Source organism: Rousettus aegyptiacus, unplaced genomic scaffold (assembly GCF_014176215.1).
Source record: "Rousettus aegyptiacus isolate mRouAeg1 unplaced genomic scaffold, mRouAeg1.p scaffold_m13_p_8, whole genome shotgun sequence".
Classification (NCBI taxonomy): Eukaryota; Metazoa; Chordata; class Mammalia; order Chiroptera; family Pteropodidae; genus Rousettus; species Rousettus aegyptiacus.
The window spans coordinates 92116642-92143540 of NW_023416311.1; the positions used below are offsets into that span (position 1 = coordinate 92116642).

A 26899-nucleotide genomic window follows, 5' to 3' on the forward strand; every position below is an offset into this window, starting at 1 on the left:
GATTCTTTTACCTTTTATGCAGTCGTATGCAAGATCAGGAGGGTTTTCCATAACTGGAAAGATCAAAACTGCACTGATTGAGAATGCAATCTATTATGGCACCTATTTGCTGATTTTTGGAGCATTTTTAATTTATGTAGCTGTAAACCCACATTTGCACTTAGAATGGTAAGAAAAATTGTCTTAACATTGCTTCCGTGTATATTTCCATTTTTAAAAATTAATTTTTATTTCATATAGGTAAATAGACATTTCATTGAGACATATCAAGTTATAGTTTATTATAGAGTCCCCCAAAAGAATATCTGGATAACACATATTACTGGGAAGGAAAATATGGAATAACATCTTTAATTTTAGCTATTAGACAAAAGACTAATGCTTTGTCTAATTGCTATATGTTAAAAGTATTAACTCATGATTTTTTATGGGCTTTCAAATTTTGTATATGACAAAATATCTAGTTTTCTTTTTCATGGGCACTTGTGAATTTTTTCTTTTGTTCTGACTATAGTTTGAGGGCATATTTCTCTTTAATATTAGATTTAGACATGGTAATAAAATGGAAGTCTGTATTATACTTGTGATCTGTAATATATGTGAAGAGCTAGACCTGAAAAATTTAGGAATAAGGATAGCAGTGGTGATCCTCCCTGTTGCATTCCTGAGATTTGCATAGGTCTGCCTCCAAACAAGCTAAAATTTTTTCAGGCTTTTCTTGGTTAATATTGAACAAGAAAGATCGTAATGAAAAATATGTTTTCTTCAGGATAATTTTTCGCATGAACTATCTTGGATTTTAATATTAACTATAATAGAAGCAGTGTTTCCTGTGTTAAAGTCTGTTTCTGCAGTCTAGTTTTTTCACATAAAATTTTAGCTATCCTTTACGGTGGTTGATATATGAAAAACCATTTAACACAGTTTCATTTCACATTTTTGTGGGGAAAATTTACCTATCAGTTGTCGGCTTATGTTTGTTTGTTTTTTTTTCTCTTAGGAACCAACTTCAGACAATTGGAATAGCTGCTGCAAATACATGGGGTCTATTTCTTCTTGTGTTATTGTTAGGGTATGGTTTGGTAGAAATTCCTCGGTCGTACTGGAATGGAGCAAAAAGAGGTTATCTACTTATGAAAACTTATTTTAAGGCAGCCAAGTTGATGACAGAGAAAGCAGATGCAGAAGAGACTCTAGAAGATATCATGGAGGTAAGCAAGTTTAAACCTTACAGTCAACAGCACGTTGTGTGTGTCTCCTCTCAAATACACTTTTGATTTGTTGTTTTTGTTGTTTGCACGTTGATGTGCTTTAGGCTGAAAATTTGGTAATGTGCAATCCTTAAGAATGTCTCATCCACTAGGATGACTTCATATTGGCAGCTCAGCTTTATGAGATGTCATCTCCATCATCTAACTGACAAAGATTCAGGGAGAATATATTCAGCAGTGCAGGGTTATGCTCGTTGTCTTTGGGAAACTTCTCATAGTGCCCTCTTTTACTCTTTAAAGTCTCCCAAGTTAGATGATAAATTATATGGTTACCTTAACATAGTGGAAGTGAAAATTAGCAATAGGAGGACACTTCTTCCTGAAAGCTTAACCCAAAGCAATCCCACCAAATCTGGAAACCTCTTTAGAGAACACTATTTAAGGGAATTTGTATCAGTAACTTTTGTTTCCTATCTGTAATCTTAATAAGGCATTTCATTTTACTCATAAAATGCAGATGACTTGAACTAACTTCACAAAGTTGTTGAAAGTATAAATTTCAGTAATATACAACAAATTATAAAATTTTACTGTTGAATAATTATTTGGTTATTGATTTAAAAAGCAATTATTGTAGTCACCTCACATTTTGCTCTTCTGGGAAAATACCATTCTAATGGTGTTACTCACTCTCTAACTTAAAACCTGATGTTGAAAGTTTTTCATTTATGTTAGAATAAACTCCAAAATGTTTTAATGTGGCCTGTCGAAAAACAGTTTGCTCTCCACCTTTATCTCTAGCCTCTGTCTTCCTCATACTGGTCACCTTTGGTTCCTCACACTTTATAATGGTGATAATAGCAAACAAGTATATAGACTTATTTACTAGTGACTTTCTAAGAACTTTTTATATATTAATATATTATCATAATAGCCTTAGGAAGGAGATTCTTTAAATCTTCATTTTACAAATAAAAAAAAAAAAAACAACAAGGCATAGAGAGGTTAAGTTTCTCATATTCATACAACTAGTAAGCAATAGAGCCAGGTAGTCTGACTTTAGTTCATGCTTTAACAGGGATTGGCAAGCTTTCTGTAAAAAGCCAGATAGTAAATATTTTAGGCTTTGTATGCCACATGGTCTTCCTTGTAACTCCTCTGTCACTGTAGCATGAAAGCAGTCACAGACAGTATATAAATGAATGACCAAGGACATGTTCCAAATAAGAACATGTGGCTGGATTTGATCTGGTGAGCCAAGCCCTACTATAACCATTACATTCATTGCTTCTCTTTTCTGTCTTTGAGCATGCGATTCCCAAACTCGGAATGCTCTTTTCTCCACTCTCTTTAGCTAATTCCTATTTTATTTTCCGGTCTCAACATAAGTGGAGAATTCTTCAGGGAAGCCTTCTGTATTAGTTTCCTAGTGCTGCCATAACAAAGTACCACAAACTGGGTGGTTTAGACAACAGAAATGTGTTGTCTCACAGTCCTGAAGGCTAAAAGGCCAAGATCAAGATGTCAGCAGGGTTGGTTCCTTAAAGAACTCTAGGGAAAATCTCTACCATGACTCTCAACCTCTGGTGGTTTGCCGGCAGTCTTCGGTGTTCTTTGGCTTGTTAGTACTTTGCCTTCATATCCACATGGTATTCTCCCTGTATGCCTATCTGTGTCCAAATTTCCCCTTTTCATAAGAACAGAGTCTTAGTAGATTAGGGGCCCACCCTACTCCAGTATGACCTTATCTTAATTTAACTAATTATATTTGCAATAGTCCTATTTTCAAATAAGATCACATTTTGAAGTACTGGGGGTTGGGATACCCATCATATAAATTTTGGAGGAGACACAGTTTAACCCATAACCCCTTCTCTGGTCTTCCAGACTCAGACGCTCAGCAACCATTTTTAAGTTAGTAAATAAATGAACAAAAGAATATATACTGTGAATGAAAATTTTTATGTTGACTTTTCAGTATTTATTCCCTATGACATGCAAGAACTGTAGCAGAAAACATTGATTCAAAATGCAGGAGTATATCTCATATAAATAGTGATCTATTTCATTTTCTCAGGCAGATAATGGATATTACATTTTTCAAAAGAAGATAATTCTTATTTGATAACTTTTATATTTGGAATTTTTTTTTTTTACATAATAGTCTACATTTTTATCTCGATTTTGACTTTGACTTTAGTGAGATAGTCCTAGTGTTTCTCCATTAAATGTGACAAGGACCTTTTTTTTAAAGTTTTTTTTTTTATTAAATTTATTGGGGTGACATTGGATAATAAAATTATACAGGTTTCAAGTGTACAATTCGATAATACACCATCCGTATATTGCATTGTGTGTTTACCACCCAAAGTCCATCATCATATATTTGACCTCATTTATCCTTATCTACCTCCCCACCCCTTTCCCTCTGGTAATCACGAAACTGTTGTCTGTGTCTGTGAGGTATTTTTGGTTTGTCTTGTTCATTTGTTACTTTCAGTTTTATATCCCACATATGAGTCAAATTATATAGTTCTCAACTTTTCCTGTCTGACTTATTTCATTTAGCATGATAATCTCAAGATCTATCCATGTTGTCATAAATGGCAGTATTTCATCTTATGGCTGAGTAATATTTCGTTGTATATATGTACCACATCTTTATCCAATCATCTATCGAGAATTTTTTTGAAAAAATATTTGAAAATTTCGATTTGATAATAAAATAATTAAAAAGATAATTTAAATTGATAGTGTTCCCCTCAAAAGTTGGTATCAGATTTAGTCATTTCAGATTTGAGGAATGTGAATTTTACCAGCTCATTCAATATTCCTTCAACAAATGTAAATCCAATTTATTACTTGAGATCTGGATTTTGCAAGGAGGAATCTTCAGTGTCTGCATAAAGATAGATTTGTTTTTGTTGTGAGTAAGAGGCCTCTACTTAGGAATAGTATGTGGACAGTTAGGATTGGCATTGATGCTTTCTTTGCTATTTTAGTATAGGTTTAAGTTGCGAGAGATTTAAAAAGTTTTAGCTAGGAGAAAATTTTCCATGTAAATAAGAAACCACTTTTTTTTATTGAATGTATTTGATATGTAACATCATGTAAATTTAAGGTATATAAAATGTTAATTTGATACATTTATATATTGTAAGAAACTATTCTTCTTAATGGATGTTTTCAAAATAGCACCAGGTCCTCATAGATAGCCTAACTCCAGCCCCTTCTCCAGCCCTTTAAAAATGCATAATTTTTCAGATGTGAATTTTTTTGTCTCTATATTTCAAGGGAACTTGGGATCTTTTCTGTTTTTCTGAATATCTGAAAATTTATAAACTTGAAAAGAAAATTTTTTCATTATTTAATATTTTGTCTTCTTCTCATAAAGTGCTATGTAGAACTGGCCATTTAGATACTAACTACCTGGAGTGGAGAACTGTACAGTCCTTTACAGTTTAGGGTAAATGTGATATGAATTATACAAAGGAGATGCCCTAGTATAACCTAGAGGTTTCAGTTATGAATAGTGATCAGAGGAAGAGGTGAAATATGACCTGAGTCTTGAAGGATGGGTGAATTTTTTATAATTGGCAGCATTCCAGTCAGATATCAGGAGGTTTTAAATCAAATTAACTGAGCATAAAGTTTACGTTGGAAAGATAAAACTTGTAAGATTTGAAAGATAGGTTGTAGACAGAAAGCAGGGCCTTGAATGTCAGACTGACAATTCCAGATTATATTCAAAAGCAGTGAGGAATCATTGACACCTTGCAAGCAGAGAAGTGACATGATTCTGTGGTGTAGGATGATCAGTCTGATGGAGGTGTGCAGAATAAAGCATGGAGCAAAAATATGAATAATTTACTTTGAGAGAAAACTTCTGAAACTACATTGGCTTTGAATACATCTTTTAACCGACCACAAAATTCAGTCACCTTTTTTGGTGGGGAGAAGGGTGGTAGTTAACTATTATATTTTTCAGCTCTCCATAGGATCTTCCAAATGCAATTTTATAAAAACCAGTTTAGTGTTTTTGTGCTTCTCTCTGAAGTGAATGTTTACATCTGTGTATCTGTTACTTTTCTTTGAAGCACGAGTAAAACTTATAAGCCATCAGACCATTCAAAAGGTATCTGCTAGATGGTCTAGGAAGTCACCTCTGCCTTTTGTCATTTTTCGAGGTAGAGGAGTTTGGAGAGGGGCAATCAGCCATTTATTTCTACTGAAAATTACCTTTTATCCCAACTTGATGGATGTTGTCTGGCTTGCCTAGTAAAGAATTAATTACGTACAGTAATGTCAGAGCTCAAAGTTGTTTTATATGAAGAAAATAAGCTAAAATTTCAAATACTTTCCACACTTCATAAAAATTAGGAACTTTTAAAGGAAACTTAATTTTAATACAGATATAGCAAATATCAATAGTTAGCTGTTTCAATACTAATTTTGGTTTAATATGGCTAAAGAAAGTAAAGGAAAATATGATATTTCAGGTATAGTGTATAACCAGACTGTATAGTTCATATTCAAAGTTGTACTGGCAAGCCAATAAAACTTTAAAGCAGCTTAGTAATGGAAAATTGTAATGTTTCAAACACCTTCGAAAAACCCAATTCTTATCTTGTTACTACTCCATGGTTAGGCCTCACTCAGTGGTCACACAATAAACTTCATAAGGACTTCCGGATGCTGTGCTCTTACTCCTTCAGCCTGGGCAAGTACTTCTCGGGCCCTTACTCTTTTTCCTGTGCTCACGCTGGACTTCTTTTAGTTCTTCGGAAGTCCTTGTTCACTTCTGCTTGAAGGCTTTTATACATGCTGTCCCTCTAACTACAATATTCTTGGCCCTTTGATGGGCTGACACCTCATGTTTATCTCATTTTTATAATCAGTTCATCATAAAGTCTCCCACACTAATTTATATAGCATTTTCCTCACCATTTCTCTCTGAATAATGTGTTTTTCTCATTAAGCTAAGCTCCTTCACAGGAGCAATGTCTTTTGGTACAGCGTATTCATAGGGTCTGCATATTTACAGTTTTGACAGATATTGCTAAATTACCTTCCACATTTTACTACTTTCTGTGGGGACATATTTCCCCACAATCTTACGTCATTACATCATACCAATTTTTTACAATTTTGTAAGAATTGTTCTCAATTTGTAATCGATTTTAGCGAGCTTTAATATCTTTTCAGACATTTATTGGCTGGTTGTTATTTCTTCTGTGTTTTTCCATTTTCCTGTTGACTTGCAAGAGTGCTCCATATATTAAGGATAATGATTTTTTGTGATACAAGTTACACATATTTTTTCATAACTTTGTCTACATGCCAGATGGTTTCCTGGCCTCCAGTTTTGTATACCCTAAGGCCATTCTCAACCCTATAATCAGAATTTTTTTGTTTAATATTCTGGTCAGTTCTGTCTTCCTTCCCAGCCTTTGAACACGTCATTTATTTTGTCTAGAACAGTGGTTCCAACATTTAAAAAATTTCATTAATATTATAGAATATTGATTTTTTTAGAACTACTGCTTCTCATGATTCTTCTCCCTAACCCCTTTATACTTTTGTACTCATTCAATAGCTTATTTAATTATTTCATCACAAGACACTAATCTTAGAGACCTATAATACCGTGTCTTCCCACCCTACCTTACACATAGCACAGTGCTGGCCTATAGCATGCTTTTGGTAAACATATGGAATGACTCATTAGTTGTGATGTCTGTGGAGTATTCTTTCATTGGAAAGGAGCAGGTGCTTTGTGACACTGATAACCTGTTCTGCTTGCTCTGGTTTCTTCACTGTATTTTAGGTTATGACATAATTCAGCTTGATGAGCAAGGTAAAGGAACACAGTCCTTTTCCTTTAGGATCACAAAGTTTGTCTGATCCTTCATGACTTTTCTATGATGCTATTCATCCTTGTGTACTAAGTAAGCAAATGATAAGGGAGTAAATCTAGAAAGTAATTAAAAGTGTGAGGGTATAGATATAGCTATTATATAACTTTGTACATACATATTTTACTTGTGTTCATGAGACCTTTTATTCAATGAATGATACTTCATGTATATGCTAAGTAATTTGGGTTGACATTAAACTTGTGAGAATATATGTATTTATACAGTACTTAGAGCATTCTTATTTGAAATATCTGATCTATAGAAGTAGAAATATTTTCATTTCTATTACTGTTTTTATAGGAGGTTCGTAAAGTGAATGAAAGCATCAAGTATAACCACCCATTGAGAAAATGTGTTGATACAATACTTAAAAAGGTAATTAAATCATATTCTCATCTATTTCCCTTCAAAATATAAATTTCTATAATATTATAATAAAAGCATTAGAAAAGTATGAGAACAGCCTATGACTGAAGTCTTCTCAACTCCTTTCCATTTTTATGGACATATTGACCATAAACAGATAGTAATATGTGTATAGAATTGGTTCCTTTGTTATTACAAGTTTAACATTGATTATTGGCAATATTTTTCATCAAAGTATGCGTATAGAAGTTATATTAAGTAATGTATAGTGATTGCCATGACACAATGATGGAGACGGACCTTTACAGTTTGTAAAAGTGTCATTAAATATAGTCAGGAAAGGCATATATCCTGCAAAAAAATAAACGAGAGTCTTAATCTATTTCAGTCAGCTTCCTATATGTCATTTACTTGTAAAATGAATGACATTATGAGATATATAACACACATTTAATAAGAAGCCATACAATTAATATTTTGATGTACTGTTATTGAATTAGGAATATTCATATATTTCCAAAAATGATTATTCCAAAAATAAGTTCACCAATATCTTTTCTGCAACTGTGGAACCACTAAACTGTCGTCTCTTTTCCTATATTTTAAATCTTTTATACTGATTAGTAACTAGTGTTCCTTTTGGCTAAGACGATAGTCATGAGAATCAATTCTCTAATCATTGATCTCATGTTTACTACCTTTCAAGATCTATTCAAGGAAACTAACTTGCCCAAGTTCATATAGATAAGAAATGATTAATAGTAGGGCAGATGACTCTAAATCATGTATTTGTTTCTCTGTACTATTCTTTTCCAAAATTCAACAACTTGTATTTGGTATGATCCTTTATCATTATTTAGCTAGGAAAATAATTGACAATTTTCATCAGGCAGATGCTTACCTAGAATAATCCACTCAAAAACTAGTTAGTTGCTTCATGTAGGTAAGCTCCCTCCCTACCTGGCCTGAGCTAGTATATCTGAACACAAAGACAAATATTAATAGGGGGAAGAAGAAATTCAATACATCTTTTAAAACATTTTGAAAAAATGCCAGCAAGTAAAATTTCAACTATTTAGAGATGACAATAATGGAAGATATTTTTGAGAAAATTAGAAATGTCCAAGTATGTAATATTTTTAATAAAAATAAAGTTTTTATATTTTTGCAAACCTACTTGTTCCTTTTAGTGTCCTACAGAGTATCAGGAAAAAATGGGTAGGAACATGGATGATTATGAAGATTTTGATGAAAAGCGTAATACCTACCCAAGTGAAAAAAGTCTGGTGAAACTACATAAACAGGTAATTATTAGTTATAGCTAAGTTATTTACTGATGTTTTAGTTAGAAGTATAATTACTTTCTACGAAAAATTCTGAGTGAAATGTTTTAACTTTGTATTTCTTGACATGGGCATTATTGGCATTTGGAGAGGGAGAATTATTCACTGAACATAAACTGTTGCGTATACTACAGAGTATTAACATCCTTGGCCCCACTCAGCCAGTGCCACTAGCACTTCCCCATTGTTGTGACAACCAAAACATGCTCCTTCGTGGGGAGTCGAAGTACTGTTGGATCAGAACACTGACAGGTACACCTCTTGTTCTCTTTTTTAGGTGATTTATTCAGTTCAGAGGCACCGTCGAACTCAAGTACAATGGCAAATTCTTTTGGAACAAGCATTTTATCTAGAAGATGTAGCAAAAAATGAAACTAGTGCTACTCATCAGTTTGTTCACACCTTTCAATCTCCGGAGCCAGAAAATAGATTTATTCAATATTTTTATAACCCTACAGTTGGTATGTAATTTGATATACATTTCAGAGTTTAATGATAGTAATTTTCTGAAGTATGCAGAGTTGAATTGTATTTGTTTATTTAACATATTATTTGGTAATATTATGTATCTAATAAATTCCTTCCCCCCAAATTATTTTACTTGTCATATAACACATATATATTAGTTTCCACTGTTACTTCACAGATAATCAAAATTCTATGCAAAAATATATGCAATATGTTAAGCATATTTTGTATACATAATATATACTTAAAATAATTATAATTTTAAGCAATTTTATGTCACAAGCTTGGATCTCTCCTTCAGTCTTGACATATTTCCCCAAGAAGTCTTATTTATTTATATGTATTAGTCTTATTTACAAAACCTACACTCAATAGTCATAATTATCCTGTTCTCCTTTATGACTATTTGACACTTTCTTCAGTGTTATTCAAATTTAATATAAAGAAATTAATGAAAATATCAGTGTCAGAGTATTAAAACTTCTGTTTACCTCATGTATGCAAATAAATGGCTCTGTTCACTTGATTCTCTTTTTCATGTTTGGTCTTGAGTATGAAGACATAATGGTCATAACAAATACTGGAAAACTTTAATGAAGATTTTTTCTAATTAAATGAGGGAATTATGTGATACCTGTTTTCGGTGGGTGCTTGGTATATGTCATTAAACAAAAAAGAAAAATTTCTGCCTTTGTGGAGTGAAAAACAGGCAGCATACACATAAAAATATAAATAAGATGCCTAATAGGTAGTTGGCTTTAGAAATTGGAGTTCAGAGGAGAAATCTGGTCTGTAGATATAAATTAGGGCATCATCAGTGGATGGGTAGGCCATGGGCCAGGACAAAATCAATAAAGAAGTGATTGGGATGGAGAAGTGCTCATCTGAGGACCAAGCCAGAGACAGTCCAGAATTTAACCATCAAGTTGATGAGGAGGAACCAGCAGAACAAACTAGAAAAGGAATGGCCAATGAAATAGGAAAACCAAGACAGTTAAGTGTTTCGAGGAAAAGGGTATATAAAATACCTTTTCAAATGTTGCAGGTAGGTTGGTTATCATAAATATTAAGACTTGACATTAGCTTTCAGAGAAGTGAGGTTGGAGTAAGAGTAAAAAAAAAAGTATGAAGTTTAAGAGAAATAAGGAGAGCAGGTAGAAGCATTAAGAATAGACAACTCTCAAAATTTTTTCCTTATTAAAGAGAATAGAGACAAGAAGTAGTAGGAGATGGCAAAGTCAAGAGAAATTATAGCGAGTCATGTACGAATGATATCTTAGAGGAAATTTGATGAGATAGAAGAGATGGCTGGAACAGTGTTTGGATATAGGAGAGATGAAATTGGGAATAGTGAACAATGAAGCGAAAGACCTTAGATTAAGAGATAAGGCCCAAATGTACTTGAGCAGGTGAGAAGATGTAGTGGTGGAAATTTGGGGAACTTCTATTTTCTCAATGAAGTGCTGAGAGTAAGTATAAAGGAAGAGATTTTGGAGATTCGAAGAAAGAAAAGTTGCAAAATAGTTACTTAGGAGGTTATGCATGGGAGAAAATTAGTGGATTATAGTAGGCAAATAAGGCAGTGCTCAGAGACCTCTTGAAGCTAGTGATTAAGAATTTCAAGTGAGACTAGTCAACAAGTTGTGTGTCTTACTCCTGCAATTTACAGCTCGTGAGTGCAGACTCGGGATAGCCAAGAAGTTGGTAGCCAGTGTGTGGTTCAGTTTAACCAAGTACAGGGAAGCAAGAGGAAGCAAAAGAATTGGGATGTTAAAGAGTGATTATTCACAAAGTCCATGGAATCTGAGCTGGTAAAGAAAGTGATAAAGGACATCAGGGTGTTAAGTGGCAATAAAAAAGAAGTAGAATAAATGGATTGTTGGTCCAGGTAGAGGTAGTCATTAGAGTTGGAATACTATTTGAAGGTGTTGCTAGATGAGATTATAAATTAGGGTTGAGATTATGAGTAAGGGCTGGAGTTATTGGCGGTGGAAGGTTTAGGGAATGAGCAGTTGAGATAGGATGGAGGACAGAATCATTGGAAGAGAGGAGGGCTAGGAAATGGAAGGCGAGAGTTTTGAAAGGAGTATCACCTATGTGGATATTGAAATCATCAAGGGATTAATTATGCTGAGAGTATAATTGAAAAGATTTAGAGTGAGCCAGGAATTTAGCAATGAATGAAGTGAAATAATATAGCCTTTCTTCTTCTTTTTTTTTTTTTTGCTTTTATTTTTACCTCAAGTCAGACTTAACAAAAAGTTGCCAGAATAGTAGAAAGAATTCCCCGATTCTCCAGTGTTAACATTTGACCATATTCATTTTCTTTACCTTTCTCTCTGCGTATATATTTTTCCTTAATCTTTTCAAAATTGAATCCAGATGTGATGCCTCTTTACTCCTGTTTCAGTGTGTATTTTCTAAAAATAGAGACATTTTGTTACATAACCAACTGTGATGATCAAAATCAGGAAATTAGCATCAATACAATCTGTTATCTAAAGACCTTATTCAGATGCTAATTGTCTCAATAATATTCTTCATAAAAAATTCCAGATCACCCATTTTATTCAGCTGTCATGTATCCTTAGTCTCCTTTAATCGAATAATTTCTAAGTCTCCATTTGTGTTTTATGACATAGATGTTTTTGGACGGTACAGGCCAGTTTCTTTTGTTTGTTTAGTTTTGAGTGTCCTTGAATTTGAGTTGATATTTTCTCATAATTAGATGCAGGTTCTGTGTTTTTGGCAGGGGTACTGTAGCAGTGATGTGTTCTCAATGCATCATAGCAGGAGGCACATGGTATGTTTGTCCCATTACTGGTGATCGTTTGATTAGGATGATGTCTCCCTGGTTCCTTCACTGTAAAATTACTATTTTTCTCTTTGCAATTACATATCTTGTATGGAGATATTTTGAAGCATTGTAAATACACTGTTATTCCTTTATGGTTTTTCTAATCATTTTTTTCTTTTATCTTCCAGAATGGTACTGGGAATGTCTTTTGCGACCATGGTTTTATAGAATACTCGCTGTGGTTTTGTCCATCTTCTCTGTGATTGTTGTGTGGTCAGAGTGCACATTCTTTAGCACTACACCTGTCTTATCCCTTTTTGCAGTCTTTATACAGCTGGCTGAAAAAACATACAATTATATTTATATCGAGGTCAGTTTATTTTGTATCTGTCATAAATAAATGTCAGTTCATGGTATAATTCTTAACTGCTGTACCTTTTCTCCATATATTTCTTCTAGTAATAATGAAAGCAGTGAAGTTTCTCACAGTGTTATTATTCAAACTTCCAAAAATGAGCCTTATCAATTTACCCAGACCATACAAACCAAGAGCTGTATTTAAGGAGAGATGAGAAGATGCAAAATAGTGCAAAATACTTTTATGAGAATTCTTTAATCCTCTTTATGCCAGTGAAGCTACCTAACTTATAGTCTTCATATGAAGAGTTGCCAAGGGAATGAGAGAATAGACTCACTTCAGGAGGTAGATTTGCAACTTAGGGATAGGATGTAGAACTGGTTGAGGTGTAGATTTTTTTTCATAATCTCATTATCTTAAATATTTAAAAAAACTCTTTAAATTTTAGAATGTCAATAAACGTTAGCTGGAAATAAAGGATAATGTTTATGATAGTACATAAAGTGCTAAAACTTGTCTATTTTTTTAAATTTTTTTATTTAAATTAATTTCAGTATACAGTACATTGGTTAGATATCTATATAGTTCTTAAAACGATCCCCCAATTGCTCCCTCCCTCCCCTGACCTTCCACCTAGCCATTTTATTAATACTAAATACATTCCCTATGCTGAGCTCCCCATCTCTGTGACCAACTCTCAACTACTGATTTGTACTTCTTTAACCCTTCACCCCATTCCCCAGCTCCTAACCCTCCTCCCCTCTGGCCGTCACCAAATTGTCCATTATATAAAATCCATTAGTGTTAATCTACTTTTTTTTTTTTTTCAGATTGCTTGCTTCCTTTCCATCTTCTTCCTAAGTATCTGTGTTTATTCTACTGTGTTCAGGATTCGTGTATTTAACTATTATTACTTGGCTTCACATCACCAGACTGATGCTTACAGCCTTCTTTTCAGTGGCATGTAAGTAGATGGTGTTTAGAAACAAGGGAAATGTCTCCTTTGTATGTATTCTTATGGATTTTGCTTTCATTTCTTGTTTGTGGATCTTCCAACAACACCTGTCTTTTCCTGGGCTAATCGATTGGGTTTAAATATTAATTAGTTTTTTGTTGCTTGCTAGATAAATCCTGCTTGAAGTTTTGGGTTAAAATACCTATGCTAGATTAGAAAGGAAAAGTAAGACATAGTGAGCCTGGATTTACCAATTAGAGATTTAATAAATAGGTTAGTAAAAATAGGAACATTTGAGAGTTTAGAGACTAAGTAAGACCTAGAGGGTATTACAAGATTCAGTGGCCTCAAACAGAATTGTAGAAGACTGAGAAAACCAAAAGGAATAATTTTTGCTAAGAGCTTTATCAAGAGTTTTGAGAGATGGCTCCAGCTTGGGCTAGGTTGTATAATTGATTATTTGTCCATATTGTAAAATTAGTCATATTAGATATTTATAAAGGCTGGACTTAGGGAGGTTCACAGAAGAATCACTATATGAAGCATCTCTAAGACTTTTTCTTTTTTTTTTTTTTTTTTTACCTTTGTTCCCAAATAGTTATAGATTTACAAGAATTTTCAAATACAATACAGAGTCCTGTTAACCTTCACCAAGCTAGCTTCCCCCAATGGAGACATTTTATATATCTCTCGTACAATATCAAAACCGGGAAATTTACATTGATATGTTACTATTGACTACAGACCTTTTTTAATTCTCACCATTTTTTATCCTTTATTTGTGTGTATGTCTGTCTAGGTTCCTATAATGATCACCACGATCAAGACACACAGCTGTCCCATCACCACAAAAGCATTCCTCATATTACCTCTCTATTCACACCCTCCTTTCATTTTCTTCTTCCCCTATTCTTCAGCTCTGTAGATCTGTAAGATTCTCTATCTGGACAAAACTGAGCTCTAACAATTCTTTATACCTCTGGTTATCAGAGTGATATACCTTGATGATAAAACTTCAGATCTTTTATGTAACGAGGGCAATTCCCCTTGAGAATGTTACCATCCTTATCGTGTGCTGCTGAGACAGATTGCACAGATGGTAGGCTTGAAAGAGGTACATAGAAAGGCATTTCACAAATTCTTGGGATAAAGCAGTGGCAGCCACCAAAGCTGGCAGCCTGAGACTGGAGTTTTGCCTTGTAGATGTTGATGCTTTTAAGAAAGATGTGATTAATAGGATTTTCAGAATGTCACCCAAGTAATAAGGGAGGTTCACATTAATAATTCAAAATATATGTGATACAGATAGGTGAAAATAATAGTTACAATAATGTGAAATGTTCCTGATAAATTTCAATATAATATAAAATGTATTTTGCTGCTTTATTTTTTATATATTCTGTTTATAAATGCTAATTGCAGGTTATTTTGCCGTTTGACTCCTCCTTTATGTCTTAATTTCTTGGGTTTGACACATATGGATTCATCCATCTCTCACCAGAATACGCAGCCAACTGCTTATACATCTGTAAGTATGGTCAGAAAACAGAGTTCTTTAGATTCATTGTCTACGTGGGATGTTATTATTGTGAAATTTCTTTTTAAAAAAAGTTCTATAGCATTATTTGGATCTTGTTTTTTAATAACCAAACTGTTTTTTAAAGGTTGTATGTGTAATTACTAATGACTAGATAAAAGTGACTTTGCTTTCTTTTACTATAAAAAAAGTTTCTTGGTTCACATAGGTGATCCAGTTGAATAGTATCAATAGACCTAACTTATACTAAAATTAACTTTTATATCTTTAGTCAATGTATATAATTTTCAGTAGTATTTATAAAATATTAATTTTCTTTAAGAGAAAACCTTAGTAAATAAGCAGATTTAAGATTTTTGTTAAAGGTATACAACATAATGATTTGATATATTTATGTATGTCGAAATGATTAACACAATAAGTTTAGTTAGCATTCATCACTTCAAAGTTTTAGTTTTCTTCTTGTGATGAGAACTTAAAAATCACCTTATATAGTCCTTTATTTTTACTTTTTGAAAAGTCCGAATTTATTGATATAACAGGTTATGCATGAATTTTCTAATGATGGAAAAGAATGAAAAATATAGAACTGTAATGATTTAACTTACTTTTTTCTTGCTCCTCAGATTATGGGTTCCATGAAAGTTTTATCCTTTATTGCAGATGGATTCTATATATATTATCCTATGTTGGTGGTAATTCTCTGCATTGCTACTTATTTTAGGTAAGAAACGTAATGTCGCTTATTTTTCCACATACTCTTAGCCCAATTTGGATATTCTTTCTTCTTGAATTCTTTTAAATATTCACTGGTTGGGTTCTGGTTGTTTCTTTTATTATGGCTTTGGGGATGCTGGGGATAGTGTAAAGGGATTGCTTGATCTCTGAAGATATTTTCAAGAAGAGTTATTCTATTACAACTATTTAGGCTGCAAAGTAATAGGGTTAATTATAGAATATTAACTCTAAGTCCTGGCCTTTGCCACTGACACTCAGCATAGCTTGTAAGACACTCCCATGCCCAGCTTCTAGCCAGTAACATAAATTTAGTCTTCAGGCTTTTCCCACAATCATTGCTGGGTTTCTGGGTGCTTCAGACCATAACCAGCACAAAAGGTCCTGTGAGGAACAATTGTAATCAGACAGTGCAGATAAGGCTGGAAAGCACATGGGCTCCTGTTCTTACAGGATTAGGAAAAGTGGTAGAATCTTGGCAGACATAACACTCAAAAGGAGTTAAAGGACAGTGTGCTTGTCTTTGAGAACCCTGTTTTCCCTACTTTTCATGTCAGATGCTCTTCTACCCACATCCTGTACTCTGTCTACCCTCTTCACAGTTGACTGCTCCATGATATACCAAAAAAAACACTTAAAAAATATATTTTATTGATGTTAATCACTTTGCTTTTCTAATGAAAATAAGTTTCTTCTAGCCACTTTAAATATAACTCTTCCAACACCATTGTATAGTTATTATCAATAGTATGCATGTACTCACATTAGGATATCAAGTAAACATACAAGTATTGTTTGAAATAAATTCTCCATTTTATTTTTAAAAACATCTATATTTTCTCATAAGGGAGATAAAAGATTAAAATTTAAAATAAAGCTGTTAATATGAAATAATAGTAAATTTATTGAGTTTTCTTCTATAAGGTAGAAAAGATTTAGGTTTATACTGTGAAAATTATGTATTAAAGGAAGAGAACAATCATCTTTTGGATGTCCAAAACTAAGTTTTGATTTATGCTTATTCACTTAAAAAATTTATAAACTATTAATGGCACATTAAAAACTTATGTATAAGTTATATCTTCTCATGTTAGTAATTCTTTTGGTAAGATTAGCATCTCTTACCTTATTAGATTGTTAATATGGATCAAGTAATAGATGGGTGGGATAGTGCTTTGTCAACTATAAAATCTTAAGCACAAGGATTTATCATGTCTAAAAGGAAAATTGTTAAACTTAAAAATAATTCCGTAAAAGGATTATTTTAGAGTTAATTAAGATAAACTTTGAGTGCCAGTTTGTCTTTAAGAAAAAAAATGGTTGTATTTCTCAATCTTCACATTATCTCTTAAAATGGATATTCTCTTAATGGAAGTATATAAAGCAATGCTTTGCTGACATTGCAATGGTAACTTGACTTTTATTGATCCATTTTCTTTTGAAATGCTCCCATATTTAGTCTAAATAATTCCCATAATACTAGCAATACAGCCATACTTAGAGCTAATTTTCAGAATTAAACACCTAGCGAATGTAAGGCTGTTTCCTGATACTTTACATAAAGCTAAGACCTTCTCAGAGACAGTTATCTAGTTTGAGGCTTCCATCCTGGGGTATAGTATTTTCACAAGGATACGAAGATGGTAAGGTAATATTTAAAGTCACAGAAGTAGCAGTACTAGTATTTGAATGTACGAAAAGAATAAATTGCTTCTGTATTATAGCTATTGTTTTGAATCCTGGCATAATAATTTTCTGAAGGTATGCTAATGACCTAACTTAATTGGTTTCTCGAGAAACCTGGGTGTGGTACATACCCTAGTCAGTGGAGTATTGGGCATATAAACTTCTTAGAAACAAGTACTTCTTAAAGACAAATGTAACTATGTAACTTGCTCTGATAAATAATAATACTACGTAGGCTTCTTTGGGGGTAGCAACAGTAAAGAACAGTTTATCTAAATATTTATAATGAGAAATAATGCTTATCTTTTTGAAAATCTCCTTTTATTAGTTTGGGAACTCGTTGTTTGAATCTACTTGGTTTCCAGCAGTTTATGGGAGATAATGATATGACATCAGACTTGGTTGATGAAGGAAAAGAATTAATTAGACGTGGTAAGATTTGTCTTTTAAAATAAATGAAGACAAAGTGCTAAGATTCAAAATACAAAATTAATATTTGTATAGTTTATAAGTTTTAATTTATTTAAAGAAATTACAAATTGATGTTTTTTTAGCTGAAAACCTACATAAGGCCTTCATAGCAAAAATAATTTGAAAACATAAATGATTGTCTCATCTTTCTTTAGGAAATTCTGTAGCAGAAATTATTTAGTATGTGTATATACTAAGTGGAGTTATTTTAATGTTCACTTGAAACTGATATACCAAGTTTAATATAACTCTAAAACTCATTAACTGAAAGAATCATCAGTTTAATACTGCATAGAAAATCATTCAAGCCAAGGCTGGTTTTTAGAATGTGATGGAGAATTATTGACAACCTGTTAGAATCCATGGCACTCTGCTAGAATCTAATCTCAAAATGGATTCCAATTTCCTGATGTTTGAGTGATGGTAAGATAAGGGGAAAAGAAACACAGAACTTGAATTTGGGATCATTGATTTTTAGATACTCCCTGTACTTGGATCTGGGCTTTTGTGTGATACTTAGTTAAATGTAAGCCAAAATGTGGTGTGGCTCTACAATAAGCTGGTATAGCCTTCGTAGCTCTCATAGAAAGGTGGTGTCTAGTTAATGTAATAGTTCTACTGCTTTTGCATTAATGTGACCTCGTACGGACTATCATATCCAGTCCTGGGTAAGATTTTCATGAGTAAGACTAATAAATCAGCAGGTATTTAGAGGGCAGCCAGAATTATAAGTCTGTAGATCATGTCTCATGAGAAAAAAACAAAAAACTGAGTATATAGTCAGGAGAGAATAAGGGTAAAGATAATTATACAGAAAGAGGTATGAACGTTATTTAGAAGATAGGACATAAAGGAAATTTCAAGTCACCGTGAGGAAGAACTTTTTCCTCACCACAGCTGTTCAGACAGAGCCTTTAAATGGCCATCTCCAACAACAGTAGAGAAATTAGGTGATCTCTGGAGTTAGGTGATCTCTGAGGCTTTTTCCAACAATAACCTATTACCTTTGACTTTATAGTAATTTAAAGGAAATTGGTCATAGCCTGGTACCTTTACTTCAGTTACTCTACATCTAATTAAACCATGTTATACCAAATTTGAGACCACTTTTCTGTCTCTAGAGAAGAGAAAAAGGCAAAGGCAAGAAGAAGGTGAAAATCGAAGAAGAGTAAGTATAGTACTTATTAAATTGCTGTAACCTAAAGATAAATGAAATATAAGAATCTTACCGATTAGAATAATTGGCTGAAGACCAAAGAATAGTGGGGAAAAACATAGGACATATTTTTAAAGAAAGGTAATTTTAATAGTTCAGGCGTAAATGCTCGGTGTCTTGTCAGACATTTTAAAAAGTCATTAGTAATAAATGACTTCATGTCCAACATCTAGCAGTGTCTTGCCCAAGGTAGGTGCTCAGTAAACAATTCATGTAATCTTACTATGAAAGTGATTTTGATTGCTTTTAATTATACTTTTTTATGACATTAATTTTATTCTTCTTTAATTTTTCTTCACTCTTCTGTTCAGTGAGGTGAACTAACTTCTTCCTAGAGAATGAAAGGGCAAAAAATGAGAAAAATCTAGTCAAAATTACCACAAGTTTCCAACACCTGGGTGTATCTATACTGGAGAACCGAAGACTCAGGAGACTAGATAATAGTAGTCTTCATGTATTTTAATGTGTGTTGTGTAAAGAGAGACTTGTTCTTCATTTCAGAGGCATAACTAGAACCAAAGAGTAGAAGTTACTGAAGAGACAGTTCACCTCTCTATGAAAAATTCCCACAGTTCACCAAAATTGCAATGAGGTGATAATGCATAGAAATTTTCCATGTCATCTAGTAAGAGAGCCAAAAAGCATCTGCATAGCTATTTTAGAATGAAACCCTGCATGACATGGGAATTTAATTAGGTGACCTCTAATATTCCTTTCAATTCTAAGAATTTAATGAGCAGAATCCTAGTTAATATAATTTTAGTGAAGTTAAGACTATACACAATGCCATGTGAGTAATTATCTAATTTTCTTTGTATAAACCTTTAATTTCACTATCAAAAATGAGTCTAGAGGTATCTAATAATTTTAGTTAATTTGGGTAGAAGAAAGTTTTGTTAACATCTCATTGATTATTATGAGTTCTCACAACTTTTACATGGTCCAGTTAAGCTTATTGTAGTTGTAAGATTGTTTTGACATTTTAGATAGAAGAATTGAATATCTTAAAATAACCGTAAAAGTTGTTTGAATACTGTTAAAATCATGTAGAAATGAGAAAAATTATTAAGCTATGATTTTTAAAAACACTATACTAGTTATGCTGATTATCTGATGAAAAAGAATTACATTACTCTACATATATAATCCGTTGATACTGATGAATTATTTTCTCCCTGTGAGTTCTTTTGTTATATATTCACCTGTGTTTCCTTCCTAGGAATGGAAAGAACGTTATGGGCACAATAGAGAAGACTCCACTAGAAATAGAAATGTTCATATTGACCCAAAAGAATCAGACTTCTCAGATATAAATACCAATCGATGTAAGTAGCTTATTGTCTTGAAATTTTTTTCTTATGCTTGCATAGAGGCTGAGAATTAGAATACCCATTCAGAAATACCTTTATAGAATTAAAATGTGGTTCTGCAGTGACTTTCTTTTATTCATTCTTTATTGTATCAGAAGTAAGGAAATGCAGATGTGCATTCTGATAGGAGAAGAAGCCATCTGAGATATCAAACATATAGTTGTAATTGTACTACCCTAAATAATAGTCCTTAGCCTAGGCATATTCTAGGCAAGTAGTGATTTCTACTATTTACTTAGATGTCTTTCTTTACTTTTCTATTAATAGATTTAGGCCGTTCAGTCATTTTTATAATAATTTACTGACTAACCCTTCTATATCACATACTTTCCCAGATATTCAGGGATATAGAGAGCATAAATTTCTATTCTTGGGATGCTTATAATTTAGTGAAGGACTGATACCAGGCAGGAGACATTTTTCAGTGGTTTGGGTTAGGAAACCTCCCCACATTTTTAATCCTGCCATCTGCCCAGGGAACGATGACAACAACCTGTTTTTGTGCAGGACTCAGCACTGAGTAGAAGGCAGAGGTCGTCTGTCTGGGGGAGATGCAGGAATGCTAAGAGAGTAGAAGGGTGCACACCTGATGTTGAGAGAACTCAGCTTAGGGGATGGAAAAGCAGTAATTTATTGGGAAAAGAGTTCCATGATAAATACTTAACTGGGTATTTAGGAATAAATAGTACTTAGCAGGTGAAAGTGTTTTAGGCAGAAGGCAGAATGAGTGATATGAGATGACCTTTGGGGAAATGCCAGTTTTTCTCCATGATTAGAGCCTAAAGTATGAGGAGCCTGAGAAGAGGGGAGGCTATAGGTATAGTTGGGAAACATATATTATTATGCCCAGATGTTTAAAATTTATCCCAAAGATAAGATTTCAAACTGGAAAGAAGCATGCACAGATTTTTGATTTAGAAAAATTTTGATAGCCACATAGAGCTGATTTCCAGAGAAGTGAGACACAGAAACCAATTGAGTGTCTGTTTTGGTAATGCAGTCAAGAAACTTTGACAGCCTAAAATGAGTGGTGACCCTGGAGATAAAGAAGAAAGGATGAATTTGAATGACACTTAAGGTGGAAAAAATAGGAGAGAGCTAAAGATTAGTTAAAACGAGGAAATGGAGGATTTTATAAAAATATTTGGAAGTTTGGTTATCATAGAATAGGAGTTAACAGAATGGGAAGATCTGGGAGTGTGGTAGAATTTTAAGAGAAGAGGAGACACAAAGCCTTGGGATGGTGAGTTAGATAGAACCTGGCATGAGGTAGGCAACCAATATTTGCTGAATGAATGAGGTAAAAGGCGAAGAGTATAGTTCAAGATGATAAAAATGTAAGATATGATGGAATTGGTTTGCCTTGTTTCCGAAAAGAACTGTATCATAAAGTTGTTCTGAACCTATTGAACTTCTTGGAACCACATTGTAAAAATTTAGATTGTTTATGAAGAAAAACTCCCACAAGAGGAAGGGAGAGTTAATGCTTTAGATCTGGGCTGACCAGGATGATGACTATTAGCCACATACGGTGTCTGAGCATTTGCAGTGTGGCTGGTGTTCCAAGTTGAAATGATAATATTTTGGATATATTGGGTTAAATTAAATATATTAAAATTAATTTCAGCCATATCTTTTTACTTTTTTAATGTAGTTACTAGAAAATTTAAAAGTATATATAGGGCTTTCGTTTTATTTCTGTTGGACATTGCTGCCCTAAACTCCTGCCTGACGGATAAAAGATTCAGACCTTTGTTAGAGAGCTGGAGTTGAGCACACCTTAAAGAAAATCCTAGCCAAGAAATGAGATGCAGCAGCCCTGGATTCATTATGAAACCAACTGAAACTTGATTTTAATTATGAAAAATTTCACTGTTATGATATCATAGTTAAATATTAATTCTGATTCAAATTAAGTTTTTGCACTATGGCTGCCTCCGAGCTTGGACTAGTACAAGAGAAAACTTTTCTTTGTTATTTTCTATTATACATTTGTCATTTTAATATGATTTTAAGGAACCACGTAGTTATCTTTTCTTAATACTGTCTTCATAATCAAAATTCAGATCCTTTATAATCTTGACTTTTCTTTCTAAAAATCCATAGACTGGGACCCATAAAGACAATAGAAAAGTTAACATATTTTTTTGTTAACATATTTTTTTCTTCCTTTACAGCAGCATCCAAATATACCAGAGCTAATAATAGGACTGAAAGGGACCGAATAGAACTCCTACAAGATGCAGAACCTTTGGATTTTAATGCAGAAGCATTTACTGATGATCCTCTTGAATCTGAATCAGGAAGGTAAGTTCCAGCTGTGTCATTTCGGCTCTGGTATTCCTCTGAAATTTTGATAACACACTGACTTGATGAAACAAATAAATGTAAGGAAAGCGTTCATCTTTACTACTAATAAAAAGCATGTTAAGCAACATTCGATACCTTTTTATACCTTCTGATGCTTTTCTGTTTTTAAAATGATATCATCCAGTGGTAGGATTTGAAACTTACATCTTAATAAACTAGTAGTGGTATAATAAGCAAGAAGAATTGAAAATGATAGTAGAAATCTTAATGTCTCTTTTTGACAGACACTCTCACTTTTGTAATTTATCATATTTAGCAATAGCCACATAGCTATGACTGGGTGTCAGACACTATTCTGAGCACTTTAACAATGATACTGTATTTTATGGTTATAAATACAACTGAATTTGAATCCAGAGAGGCTCACTAATTTACCTGGAGTCATACAGTTTGTAAATGGCAAAATCGGGCATTCAGATCTCAGGATTCTGGCTACAGAGTCTGTGCTTTTAGCTATTATGCTGTGTAGACTTAATTAAGCAAAAGCAAAATGTCATATGCATGAAGATATTTGCTATAGTATTGCCTTTAAATATCAACAACAACAAAATAAAATAGTCTCTTTGTATTCAGCAATCAAGAGTGGTTGTTAAACCTTTTAAGTTTCATGATATGTTTTCCATCTTTCCATCCCTTTTACTCCTCTTCCCTTGTCGTACATGTATTCCAGGCTCTGAACAGTTAGTTGTTGGTTAATTTATAATTAAAGTCAATCCCTTTGGGAAAATGTTCTTGGAGAAGAAATTTCTGCTTTCAGCTACTGAATAGTTCTGACAGTGCTTACAAATAATGTAGCCACTTCCTTTTAATGTGTCCTTGTTTTTCTCTCCTCCTTTATTATTTTTGATGCCTCAGATCATTTCTTTATCCACCTTTCAGGTATCAGCCTGGTGGACGATACCTCTCAATGTCTCGCAGCAGAATATTTGATGATGTATAAACCCTGAAAGAATTTGTGGAATAACTAACCAAAATCAGCACATCAGTTCAGTCTTTATGAACATCTATATATCCTGTCTTTTTGAACATCTGTATATCCTGGAATTTACACTACTCTCAGTGAAGTGTCAGGATAAAAAAGACACTTAAAATTAATCACATCTTAGTAATAATGTTTATTATTCATTGAATAGAATCTTATCTTTTCTATTAGGATTTATTTCCTACCATTTCTGAAGTGTTTGCCTTAGAAGTACAGTGGAAGGATTTAATTTGTGGTAAAGATCAGTATGTATGTTGAGAAGACATAGTTCAATTTGTTTCAGATTTTTTTTCAGGAAAGTTGTTTTAAGGGTCCAAGGAAGCCATAAGTCAAACTAAATAATATTATTTTGATTTTATTATTTTGGTTTTACTATTCTGATTTACCTTTTTGCTCTTTCTAAGGAATATGTTTATCCTGTATGTCCCCCAAAAATTGGAGACCTGAAATAATAACCATAGTTACAAAACCCATGTCTTAAAACAAGGCTTACTTACCAGATAAAGCTGAATGTAGAAAGCTTTTTCAAGTCTGTATGCATCTTAGTGAAGTTCTCACATGTATAATTAAGATACTTCAACCGATAGTGTTAATATCTTTAGCATGTGTGCTATAATCGGATGATGTATTATTCTTTCAGTCTTTGGTAGTAACTGGAAATTGTTTTATGTTTTTGATATTGCTTTGTAAAGATTTTCATTTCAGAGAGAAGTGTTCACCTTTACCGTTTAGCATGTCGATCTTTCCATTTAAGGAGAATTTTAAGCATTAATGGTGAATCATGTTTTATTTTTTTGAATAACCAAAGAGTCCCACAAAATTTTCTGATTTTTAAAGGTGTCTGTCTATGCTTTTTAAAAAGGAACATCTAGTTTTTCAAAAGTAAAAAGTGAATCCATTTACTGTTATTACTAACACTTAAATTGTGGTTTATAGATAACGAAAACTACAGGCATACCTTGAAGATATTGCGGGTTTGGTTCCAGGCCACCGCAATAAAGTGAGTATCACAATAAAGTGAGTCATAATCTTTTTGCTAGTAGAGGGTCTTGCCTTCAGTTTGTAAAAAGCATTCACATCTGTGGGGCGCAGTAAAGTGAAACACAATAAATTAAGATATGCATGGATATTAGAATGGAAACGTGTAATAATTGTTAGTTAAACATGCTGCGTATTTTAAATTGATTTTTTTAAGTTTTGTGTTTAAGCAAGAGTTAGGGTATTACATTTTAAATCACAAGTGTTTTATTACACAGTGAATATAGTTGAGCAAAACATGCTTGCAGGGAGTTTTTTTTATGTCTCTCTGAAATGTTTGCAAGTCTTAGAGGATCCATGCAATGGATTCACCCAATGGCGATTATACTTGAGCATGTAATTTTTACTAGTGTTTACTTTCACTCGTAAGTATCCCAGTTTGAAGATGAATTATCTATTCACCCTTACAATATGATTATATGTTTCTTGAGGGTAGTCTTTCCCTGAATTGTAATATAAAATTTTTGATTCTCCTTTTTAGTGTTATCATGTAAATTTTTTAAAGACACAGTTCTGTTCAGATACTGAAAGTAATAGTGTATCATCCTAATTATCAGTTTTTATGGTTTTTGAAATTAGATCCCCTTTAAAATAATTATCAATGGATAGATTTTACTCTCAATCGAAGATCATATAGAATGTTCATTTGAGAACACACACACACACACACACATACACAAGGACAGCCTTTTATTATAAAGTGTGGTTAGAGAGCAATAGGCCAGGAACAAAGATAATTTATTACTGCTTGTAACTTCATAATTGACCATCGAATACCATGGGTAAATCAAGTAACCTTTTAGTGCCTCAGTTTCTTCATTTGTGAAATGAAGATGATACTTGCTATTTACTTACCTATCTACCTCACAAAGCTATTGTGAGGATGTTGAGTTGACGTTTATATACTGAAGTTTAAAAAGAGAATAAAATTGGTTGTTAGCTGTACTGTTTTTCCCAGTGTTATTTAAAGATGTTGGATGGGGAAATGATCACCCACAAAGGGGTCTATTTCTTATTATTACAGAGAATCTTACAAGTCCCCAAAGCAAAAACTCTTTGGGGAATAATTCATCAAAAGTCCTGTGAAAATAGTATTGTTTTATTATTTAGTCTTTGGATTTACTTTGGAATATTTTCCTTAAGTATGATGTTGTTTCTCATCAGGTTTTGTCATGAAACTCAGATGCCATTGTAGAAATAGAAGTAGAAAAAGAGAAGAAATTTTCAAATTACTTTTATAAATTATAATCCCCTAAAATAAATTGATAGGAATGTATAAAGGAATGTACTACTTTCCTTTATTATTAAATTTTTTATGATTATAATAATCAAAGCATTATACTTCACAAACAGTAGATTCCCTTTATAACTTTTGAGTTACTTCCAAAAAATATTTGGTTGTTTAAGTGACCCAGAGTATTCAACTTTTTAAGCAGCCTTATCTTACAGGATTTTTTATGTGATCATATGGGAAGGTTACCTGGCTGGATGAATTTGAGTTCATAAAGTAATGGTTTAATCCTTGAAGACTAAGAGTTTGTTGCTGGGGAACTAAATTACTATTTATTAACCCATCTTGTATAAAAAACTGTAGTAAGAACAAAAGTGTCTTTTTTGAGAAGCTTATTAAAATGTAGTGACATCTACTGTAAAACATTACTACTAAATTAATACACTTTACATACAAAGTACATTTCCTGAAGAGTTACTTCTGGCAGTTAGCTTTTGATGTCTTTCTTACATGATAATAAATATCCAATTAAAATTTCTAAGTTATTTTTCTAAGTAATTGTTAGGTAAGGGTATTCAGTAAGCCAATAATTCAAAATTGCAGAAAGTAATAATTAATAATTTATTATTTTCATGAATTACCTATAAGTTACTAATTAATTTTTGTTACTACATTTATAATCAGTTATCAATAGAGCATTTTTTTGTAAAAATCATTAAGATAAGAAAAAAGGTATAAGCTAATTATTAGAATTTGTTCTCTCACTATATGAATACCAAGGTTTCGGAATAATTTCATCACACAAGAGGCCCTCGTTTCACAAGAGTGGTAATAGCTAAATCAGAAC

At 32.8% G+C, this 26899-nt stretch overlaps 1 protein-coding gene across 7 annotated transcripts in view; it reads left to right on the plus strand.

The window, feature by feature from the left end:
• The window catches only part of LMBRD2 (LMBR1 domain containing 2), a 37982-nt gene extending 12216 nt beyond the window's left edge, over positions 1–25766 (plus strand). For 3 of the 7 annotated variants that reach the window (XM_036225368.1, XM_036225367.1, XM_036225369.1), the window contains 14 exons: positions 1–168; positions 1001–1211; positions 7430–7504; positions 8686–8799; positions 9116–9299; positions 12292–12473; positions 13292–13425; positions 14839–14944; positions 15580–15677; positions 17703–17806; positions 18967–19013; positions 20281–20386; positions 22609–22738; positions 23657–25766. In XM_036225368.1, the coding sequence (XP_036081261.1) occupies positions 1–168; positions 1001–1211; positions 7430–7504; positions 8686–8799; positions 9116–9299; positions 12292–12473; positions 13292–13425; positions 14839–14944; positions 15580–15677; positions 17703–17806; positions 18967–19013; positions 20281–20386; positions 22609–22738; positions 23657–23741 (1744 nt within the window). In that variant the 3' untranslated portion in view covers positions 23742–25766. Of the gene's footprint in view, positions 169–1000; positions 1212–7429; positions 7505–8685; positions 8800–9115; positions 9300–12291; positions 12474–13291; positions 13426–14838; positions 14945–15579; positions 15678–17702; positions 17807–18863; positions 18923–18966; positions 19014–20280; positions 20387–22608; positions 22739–23656 lie in introns of those variants that run through there. The other 4 variants (XM_016142451.2, XM_036225370.1, XM_016142454.2 and 1 more) reach the window with 4 other exon arrangements.
• The last annotated feature ends 1133 nt before the right edge of the window (positions 25767–26899 follow it).